At 35.4% G+C, this 10,851-nt stretch overlaps 1 protein-coding gene across 1 annotated transcript; it reads left to right on the top strand.

Annotated features, from left to right (window-relative positions):
• The first annotated feature begins 741 nt into the window (after positions 1 to 741).
• On the top strand, positions 742 to 1,741 carry LOC18602109 (metalloendoproteinase 1-like). Its single transcript, XM_018119249.2, has one exon. The coding sequence runs from the start codon at positions 742 to 744 to the stop codon at positions 1,624 to 1,626; it is 885 nt and encodes a 294-aa protein (XP_017974738.2). The 3' UTR covers positions 1,627 to 1,741.
• Positions 1,742 to 10,851: the final 9,110 nt, after the last annotated feature.

The raw sequence follows: 10,851 nt of genomic DNA, 5'->3' as shown, positions 1-10,851 counted from the left end.
TCGTTTGGAGAAACAGAACAAAATGGGACCAATTTTGTAAAGTTTTTTATGGCTAGTTTCCCAACCTTTGAAAAGAGAGTAGCCAGGCTAGCTGCTTGAAGACATTAATTCATAGTAAAGTGTTACTTTTGTAGCCTTCACTCCCCTAAATTACCCCCTTTTTTTTTTTTTTCCCATTTTCACCGTTTTTTAAAATCTATTTAAAAAGTGAGTGAGAAGATAAAGTCAATCAAAAAATTGAATGGTTAAAAATTAATTAGAAAATTTTCGCAAAACGAAAAGGAGTGAAGAAGAAAATTAAATAGAAAATTCTTTTCAAGATTATAAAGGTACAAGAACAATGAAATATGGGGTTAGATTTTTAAGTGAAAATATTTGTTTTTATGATCACATGTTTATTTTGCTAGTAAAAAGAAATTATTTCAGATATAAATTTAGAACCATCATTATTTTTTGGAATTTAATATCTGGTCATAGCTCTTTTAGTGCTTACCGAACTTGACATTAAATTTTCTTTTGTTTATCTTGCATGAAAATCTAAAATTGAAGGCAATCCTAACTTAATTACTTCTATGGTCAATTTGTGTAGAATAAAGTAGGTAAATAAATAGGAAGGAAGACTTTGCGCCGAACGTAGCCCAAACAATTATCAAAGAGAGTTGTTGTAGCAGAACTCATGCAAGCACTTAACTTTTTGAGTATAAATAATTGAATTATCTTCCACTACCTCTATCAAAAGCAATGGCTGCCAAGCTTTCTCATCATCTAATTTCCGGAGCTTTCTTTCTCTTCCTTGTAGTTCAAGCTTTGGTGGTTCAGTCTGAAATCCAATTTTCCAACTCCCTCCAATTTCTACAGGGAGCTCAAAAAGGATACAAAGTTAAAGGGCTTAATCACGTCAAGCAATACTTCAAGGCCTTTGGCTATTACCCCAATCACATCAATCTCACTGATGATTATGACGACTCGTTGGAATCCGCCCTAAAAAAATATCAAGAAAACTATCGTCTCAAGGTAACGGGTAGAATCGATCCTGATACCATCAAAGAAATGTTGATCCCTAGATGTGGTGTTGCTGACATTTTTAACGAGTCAAATTCTGAGTATGACAAGCTTGACATGGTAGCTAACTATACCTTTTTCGATGGGATGCCTAAATGGAGCAAGCGTCAACTCACCTACACTTTCCGTTCCAGTGCAATAGTGATCAGTGTTCAACAATTGAGGCCTATCATCGCTAGGGCATTCGAGAAATGGGCAGCTGTTTCCCAATTCACTTTCCGGCAGGCACCGACATTCACCCAAGCCGATATCGTGATCGGGTTTCACCGCCGCTTTCATTGGGATAACTATCCTTTCGATGGCCCAGGAAACGTTTTGGCTCATGCTTTTGCGCCGCAAGACGGCAGGTTTCATTACGATGCAGATGAGAATTGGAGCACTAATCCCACCACAGTGAACCAAATTGATGTGGAATCCGTAGCAGTGCATGAAATAGGACATCTTCTAGGCCTTGGACATAGTCGGGATCCGAATGCGATTATGTTTGCATTATACATGCCCGGAACCATCAAAAGGAATCTAGGCCAAGATGATATTGATGGCATGCGAGCTTTGTATAGCTAGCACGGAAATGAGCTGTCCTGATGATGGGGGGTTGAATTTCTTTCGTGGGCTGAGGCGGACTAAGATTTTCATTTTTTTTCTCCAGTAGCATCTTTTTTAATACAGTAACAATCTTTCCTTTCATAATTAATGTCTAAATTTGACTACTTTTTGTTTATGAATCATTATTAATTAATATTAAATATATTCTTTTCAAAACTATGAATAAAATAATTGTCAAATACATAATTATTAAAATTCTATTTAGTCAAATATTTAAAATAATTAAGATCAACGTTGAAACTTTAAAAAAAATAAACCAAAACTATATTTACAAAATTTGATAAATTTACTTCTATAAAATTAAATTTCTAATATAATTATTTTATAAATATTATTTTCATCTTCAAAATATGAAACATTGATTCCACCATTGCATTAATGGTGGGTAATTGTTTGTAGAAAATAAGGCATCTTGTGCATGAACATGTTTCATTCGCAGGCAGACACGGCTAACGGGCCTGCTAGTAGCTCATGGATGTTTTTTGCCTTGCAGGGAAATTCTGAGCTTAGCTTAGTTAATATTAAAATAATTAATCAGCTTAGAGATCATAATAGACAAAATCATTTAAGTCTCTTTTTATTAGTTTAACATTGTTAACGGTAAGGAGAGAGAAAGAACTTTTCTTTTCTTGTACGGACGGCGACTGAAAGCAGGGGAGGGAAAAACAAAAAACCCAGTACCGCCTGTATGGAGGCGGACTCATCCGGAGCCCCACCAACGGATGCTGACGGGAACCAAGGGAGAGAAGCTGTTAGAGTGGGATCGAAACGAGGAAGAGTAAGGCTGGAAAGCAATGAGGAGGGCGCAGATTCAATGGTCTTGATCGATCAATAGGCATCATTGCAGGATGGAAAACCAAGATCATCATACAGGAATGTCTTACTGCAGGACGATACAGAGGCTATGCCGGTTTCAAAAGATTCGGAGGACGAGGATCGTCTTTTGGAAGATTTTGAGTCCGATGAAGACGAGTTTAGATCTGACATAGAAAGTCCATATATTAGTCTGACTAGAGCAAATAAAGAAAGGATCAGGAAACCGTGGAGGAAAACCCTAATTGTAAAATTGTTAGGGGGAGATATAAGCTATACTTACCTATGCAACCAAGTGAAACAGTTATGGTCCTTAAAAGGAGAGTTCCAGGCAGTGGATCTAGACACTGGTTATTACTGTTTCAAATTCTCTAATAAATCTGATTATAGGCGTGTTCTATCAGAAGGCCCTTGGATTATTGCGGATCATTATTTTACTATTCGAAGATGGTCTCCAAGATTTCGATCGGATGAAGCTTCCATTGATTCTGTAGCAGCATGGATCAGATTACCAGGCATGCCATTGGAGTTTTATGATAAAGAAGTGATGTCCAAAATTGGGAATCTATTTGGGAAAACATTGAAGATAGATCGAACCACTTCCTATGCAATAGGGGGAAAGTTTGCGAGGATGTGTGTTGAACTGGATCTAACCAAACCATTAGTTCCCAAAATCTATATAGGAGGACGATGGCAAGGGTAGAGTATGAAGGATTACGCATGTTATGCTTCCATTGTGGGAAATTCGGGCATGGTTCAGATCTTTGTCCAGTCCGTCAAAAGGAAACAGAGGGCTTTTCGGAGGAACAAGCAACCAAATTAGCTTCAGAAAAGAAAAATCTTGTAAGGGAACATGAATCTACACCCTATGGGCCGTGGATGGTGGCTAAGAAAACCTATAGACGGAACAGTGGAAATAGGACTGAGGGAGGGACCAAATCTAAACTAAAGATGTTGCCACAGATAGGGACGTCTAAAGAAGTGGCTAAACCGGGCTCAAGATTCTATATATTAGTAGAGGAAGGAAATACTCTAGATGATGAGGAATTTGTTCCCGAGACCATGCTAAGGGGGGACACGAAAAAAGTACTTAATAAGCCTGAAAAAATTGTTACGGCTGTGCAGAAGAAGCAGAATTTGAAGGAATCTCTACAAGAAGCAACGAATGTATCTAACAGGAATCCTACTCTTTTAGCATCAAAAGGTACACTTGTGACATCACTGGTTCCTAAGACTGTTTCATCAGAGACAGATATTAGGAGCAATGAGAAGATACAAGCAAGGGAGAATAATGTTGCATTGATGGGGTCAAATGGAATGGCTATACAGAGAAACTCTCAAGCACTAGTGGAGATAGCATTAGCTAGTCAGACTCGGATGGAAACCATTCCAATTACTGCATCTTTCCCAATACCACAACAAAAGGCTAATGTTGGAAAAATTGGAGTTGGTATAAATGGTGTTGCCAGGGAACGAGAATGCCTAAAGAAGGATGAAGGCAGTCATATCAGAACAGAGCATCTCTCCTCGTCGGTAGATATGGACTTGGAGATAGGAGAAGAGGACATTATGCAAGTTTAATCTTGCTAATGTTACAAGCTTTCTTTTTTGCTTTGTATGTTAGGTTGGTTTGAAATTAGATAATTTTATTTTATGAGTCAGAACATAGTGAGTTGGAATGTGAGGGGAGCTGCCTCTCAGAGATGTATCCGGAATGTCAAGAATCTAGTTAAGCTGCACAAGCTTCATGTTCTCATTATATTGGAGCCAAAGATTTTGGGTGGCAAGGCTGATAGAATTTGTCATAGAATCGAAATGAAAAAATTTTTCAGGGTTGAAGCTAGTGGATTTTCAAGGGGCATTTGGATCCTATGGGATGATATTAGAATTGATATTGAAATATTGGCTTTCTCATCTCAATTAATACATGCTCTAGTAAAGTCACAAGAAGCTACATGGTTGTTAATAGCAGTATATGGTAGTCCTACTGTGGAGGAAAGAAAATGACTATGGAGATCACTATGTATGGCAAGTGAAGCACATGGTTTGCTGTGCATGGTTTTGGGAGATTTCAATCAGGTTTTATCACCAGATGAGAAACGAGGGAGACACAGTGTGAACTTTAGCCTTTGTAATCAAATGAGTGACTGCATGTTTTACTGCAAATTAAGAGACTTGGGAGCTTCAGGACCGAAATTTACTTGGTGCAACAAAAGGGATGGGATCAATTATACTAGAGTTCGACTGGACAGAGCAATAGCAAATGAGGCTTGGTGTGATTTATTTCCTTGTGCTCAAGTATTGTCTCTGCCAAGAACCCATTCGGATCATCACCCTATTATGGTACAGTGTAATAACAGCTTGCAAGAGAATCAGCCAGATAAAAGGTTTCGTTTTGAACAATCATGGATGACTCACCCAGGGTTTAAGGATTTTATTAGAGAAAACTGGAAATCAGAAGGGACAAACATTTATGCAGCTCTTAAAGATTTGTTAGTTTCTCTAGAGAAGTGGAAATATGAAGAATTTGGAAACATCCATAAAAGAAAAAGAGGGGTGGTTGCAAGACTTAAGGGAATTCAATCCCGACTAGATAATAAGTTAAATGATTTTCTTCAGAATTTAGAAGTTTCACTAGTGAAGGAGTACAATTTAATCTTATATCAAGAAGAAGCTATGTGGAAGCAAAAGGCTAGACTAGATTGGGTGAAACATGGAGATGCAAACACTAAATTTTATCACGCCATGATAAAAAGTAGACATAGAAGGAACAAAATTTCGGCATTAAAAAAGGATGATGATACATGGTGTTATGATCAAGCTGAAATGGAAAAATTGGCTATGGAGTTCTATCGTGATCTGTACAAGGATGACGGTGAGCATTTTTCTCTCCCTAGAAATACACAGTGGAAGTTAAAAGAAGAAGAAATAATAGCTATTTCTAAACCCATCTCCTATGAAGAAGTGCAGAGAGCTGTGTTTAAAATGAATCCAAACAAGAGTCCAGGATTTGATGGCTACCCACCAGCTTTCTTTCAAAAAAATTGGACTACCTTGGGGTCAGATATTTATAAGATGGTTCAGTCTGCATATAATTCTGGTTGTTTCCCAACTGAACTGAACTACATGTTGATAACCCTCATTCCTAAGGTGGAGAGCCCAGAAAAAATAATGCAGCTCCTTCCAATAAGCCTATGCACAGTCATGATGAAAACTATTAGTAAGGTTCTAGCTGAACGCTTGAGGCCGTTACTAAGTGATATCATAAGTAAGACTCAAAGCAGCTTTATCCCGGGGATACAAGCCACTGATAATATCATAATTGCTCAAGAAGCAATACATACAATGCGATCGATGAGAAGAAAAGAGGGAGCAATTGCACTAAAAATAGATCTTGAGAAAGCCTATGACAGACTAAAATGGGACTACTTACAAGAAATTCTAGAAGAGATTGGTCTGCCATCTTCATGGGTAAATCTTATAATGTTTATTGTGAGAACGCCATCTTTTTTCATTATTTGGAATGGAAGGATCTCTGATATCTTCTCACCTACTAGAGGAATTCGACAAGGAGACCCTCTCTCACCTTATCTTTTTGTACTATGCTTGGAGAAATTATCACAACTAATCGACAACGTTGTGAACATAGGAGACTGAAAATCATTACGATTGACAAGAGGAGGTTCTGCTATTTCACATATTTACTTTGCGGATGACTTGATGTTGTTTGGGGTTGCCTCAATCAAGCAAGTGCGAGTAATGAAAAAGACTCTTGACCAATTTTGTAAGGCATCAGGACAAAAAGTTAACCTCTCAAAATCACGAATGCTGGTTTCTGCTAACATTAGCAGCACAAGAGCTACTTTGCTAAGTAATGTGGCTGGGATGTCTTTGACTAAGGATTTTGAAAAATACCTTGGGACGCCAATGTTGCATAGAAGGATCTCGAGGGATACATATTCAAAATTAGTATCTAAGATCAAGGCTCGGCTAGAGAGCTAGAATAATAAAAATCTTTCAATGGCAGGAAGAATTTCACTAGTGTAAGCATTAACTAGTACGATGGCTTTATATTTAATGCAAACATCTTTTCTCCCTGAGTCTACTATTAAGGAAATTGATAAGTTAATAGAAATTTCATCTGGGGACATGGAAGCAGCTCCAGGAAAATCCATTCTTTGAGCTGGGAAAAGCTCTGTGCAAGAAAAGAAGAAGGTGGATTACAGATCTGTGAGTCTAGAAAATTTAACTTAGCATTATTGGCTAAATTGGCATGGTGTATATGGCAGCAGCAAGAAAGTTTTTGGGTGCAGCTCTTGAAAGAGAAATATCTAAGGACTAAAGATTTCATGTCAGTAACAGCCAAATCAACTGACTCGCTTTTGTGGAAAAGTATACTAAAAAGCAGAGTAGTTCTTGAGAAAGGATTAAGAATGAATATTACCAATGGACAAAAAGCAAAGTTCTGGACAGATAACTGGCTAAGGTGTGGACCTCTTTGTAGTTATGCTATTAATCCATTATCGGAGATGGATCTCGAATTACCTGTAGCCAGCTTCTGTGATGAAGTAGGAAACTGGGATATGCAAATATTGGAGCAAGAACTTCCCCGTAATATTATACTGATGATTTTAGCAGTAAAGTTAGATCCTACTAGTGAAGAGGGAGATACTAGTTGTTGGATTCCGTCCAGTGATGGAAGGTTTTCAATTAAATCAACTTATGATCTGCAAAGGGTTGATTCTTTCGATGCAGAAACTCACTGGAGCTACATATGGAAAACTGTTTGCACCAGGAAGGTTAAAGTCTTCATATGGAGAATCCTCCATGAATCACTACCTACTTTGGTGTGGCTACTCATAGAAATGTGAGTGTTTCCCCTTTTTGTTTTCGGTGTTGCAGTCAAATGGGGACCCTGCTTCATGCTTTGAGGGGTTGTGGGCCTTGTAGGAATCTTTGGCTACAGATTGACCCCACATTAATAAATGGAAGTTTTTTTTCCCTTGACTTAAAAAGTTGGATAATGGACAATGTGAGAAGTGTAGATATCCTTGCTGGAATACCATGGAGCATTATTTTTATGTATTCTTTATGGTTAATCTGGTATTGGAGGAACCTTTTTGTTTTTTATGACTCTTTTAACTGGTCACGTGATGCTTGGCAGCAAATATGGACCAAATCTAAAGAAGCTTGGGATTTTTTGAAGAGAGAGCATGACGCGGTGAAGAAGGACATATTAATATCTTGGGAACTTCCTAAACATTCATATGTTAAGCTTAATGTTGATGGAAGTGCTAAAGGTCAACCCGGAATGGCGGCAGCAGGGGGAGTTATCAGATATGAAGTTGGCAACTGGCTCCTGGGGTTCAACTATAAAATTGGTATTTCTTGTTCCTTGCAGGCAGAGTTATGGGCTTTATACTGGGGATTAACTTTATGTTGGGACAAAGGATTTAGAAAGGTTCAAGTGGAGTCAGATTCTCTGCTTGCTGTCCAGAAAATTTCTAACCAAAGTTTGCAACCGGAGCAGAATGCAGGTCTACTCAAGTGTATCAAGGAGCTATTTCAACGGTTTTGGAACTGTACCTTAACTCACATCCATCGTGAAGCAAATCAATGTGCGGATTGGATGGCCACTCACCATGAGAATCTTCTCTTAAAATTACATATTATGGATTCTCCACCATCTAGTATTAGTGCAATTTTACTTGCAGATAGTATAAGTATTTTCTGGTCTAGAATGATGTAGTGAGCTTTATTTTTTTCACTATATATAAAAAAAAAACTTAGAGATCATAATATCAGTTTTTGCCTAGACATAAAAGATTTTGAATGACACAGTCATCCTATAAATTAAATTTTTTCTATTTTAAAATTTAAATTCAAAACTTTAAATTTTAACACATATAAAATTTCAAATTCTTACCATTGAAAATATTCACAAAAAACAAAAAAAAAATGAGTTGCGCACTATTTTTGCATTTTCAAGCTAAATTGCCTCATTATTGTCAACTTGTGATAACAAAGAGATTTCTTCTAGTAGGAAAATTTATTCATAATCTTCATAGCGATCCTGCTCGTCTGCTTGGTATATATTTGATAACTAAATTATTTCTCCATATCTTTCTGTAAACTGAAGCCTCATCTATGGTTAACAGAAGAATTTAAGTGGTGTGGCCTTATCTTTGTTATTATATGAGGAATGGCTGTATCAAAATGACTTATTTGTGTAGACACCCATTTTTTTAATTTCATGTTTTTATTTTTGATTTTTAGCCTTTAGTTATTTAGGCTTGGATATTGGTACAACTCATCTTAGGGCTTAGTCTTTAAGAGCTCTTTGGGCCTTATAATTCACTAAGCCCAATGATCAAGCCCAAAAACAAGATTTACTAATTAATCAAATTTAAAGACAGATCAAAGGGTATAATTAAATAAAAATAGGATTAGAACAAAATTAAAGCAAAGAACAAAAAAGAAAAATAAAAAAAAGGGAAATAACAGGCAAATAAACAGTAGGCAAATCAGAGGGGCGAGGTTACTGTACGGCTACCCCACCCCTCAACCAATCGTGGACATAAAATCACATGGTCCAAAGGAGGAAAAAACAGCAACCAAAGAAAAGAGAAGCAGCAACTTTATAGAAAATATACTTTTACGTTTCCAAATTGATTATGATTTCATTAAAGTTTGTTTCAACTTTGCTTAAACTGTTACTTGATTCAAGTTTGTATATACATGCATCATCAAACTTGGCTTGAATATTTTACAATCTTAGTTTTGTACTTGGATTGATTGGGTAGTATGAATCATTAACAAAGTCAAATCATGAATTTTCAAAAAAAAAAAAAAGTTAAATCATGTTCAAGTTCAAGTTGGAAATTTGAGTTTAATTTCAACCTTATCATCATTAAAGATAAAACACTGACTAGGTTTCCAAGATAACCATCATGGGATGACTAGTTAACATTTAATTACTTCATTAATTGTTGGGCAAGACTTGAGATATTATCTTGAATTAATTCATGGTACAAATAATTTACACTTAGAAGGAATAAAGATCTCTCTGAGCCTCAAGAGCTGCTGGACGAATTGTGACTTGGTGAATATGCATATAAATGCCTTTTAATTCTCCGTACATGCATAATGGACCATTTTACAAAGCATCAATAAGGGAGAACATCCCATTGTTAAAATTTTCTTAGGTATCAATAAATATTAGTAATTTTTATTGTGATTATATTTTTTATTTGAGAGAATGAAAAATTCAAATCCAATATTTTGAATAAAGAGATAATACATCTATTATGATTCAAATGCTCAAATGTTAATTAATTAAGAATTGAACAAATTATCTAACAGCCCTATAGATATATATATATAGCATTTCGAACATTTGACTCATTAGTTGGTATATGATATTTAGATAAAAATAAGGTTCGAATTCTTTTTTTTCTAATTATAAATATATATATATATATTGTCATTTTCTGTAAGAAAAAAAAATCCATTAAATCACATTTTTTAATCACAATAATAATGCAGTAGATATCTTTTGAAATGAAGACTAGATGTTAATACAATGACGTCAAACATATCCTCATTAATGCATGTACATTTGAATATTGTACAAAGCATAAACAGGGGCCAAATATCTTGTTTTTTGTTAGGCGAGGATTGTAAATTAAAGATATGCTACAAATATGTGGGCGTGAAACCTAAAGTGGTGGTTTGATCCAGTCTTATCAATTATCGCATCATTTGTAAAAAAAATCCCTTAAATCACTTATTAAACTTTATAAAGTTTTTCTATGAGCTATAATCCTATAAATAGATGATGAAGTTTCGAAATTTTACTATACCTGAATTTATATGATTGTTATATATCAATTTAATTTATAATTAGAGTGAATGCGTGACAAGCATATAAACAAAAAGTTATAAAATTTTTCCAACCACAACATCAATGTATAAGATAAAAATAGTTATTCAATTATATTCATATTCATATTAAAACAAAATTTTCATGAAAATTTTCAATTATTGACACTATAATCAATAAGTTTTTCATCTAACTAGTTAGCTGGTTACGTGTTTAATACCTTTTATCAGATTCATATTAGTCAAGTTTCACTCACTATCAGAAAAACGGACCTTTAATGACAAAATCAAGTCCATTGATGGAAATCCGTTAATAATTTTTGACCGATTGTTGATGAAATACCTACGGATCGAAAATAATCAAATTTTTGATGTATCATCAATAGAATATTGATAGAATTTACCAACAGAGTATATTTTATCGTTAATTATTTGGTGCGCATTAAAAGAGAAAGGTGAAAAAAATACCAATGGATCCATTTTGTTAGT

This window comes from Theobroma cacao, chromosome 4 (assembly GCF_053813885.1).
Source record: "Theobroma cacao isolate CCN51 chromosome 4, ASM5381388v1, whole genome shotgun sequence".
Taxonomy (NCBI): domain Eukaryota; kingdom Viridiplantae; phylum Streptophyta; class Magnoliopsida; order Malvales; family Malvaceae; genus Theobroma; species Theobroma cacao.
The sequence above is the reverse complement of the archived record's forward strand: the minus strand, read 5'-3'. Positions and strand labels throughout refer to the sequence as shown.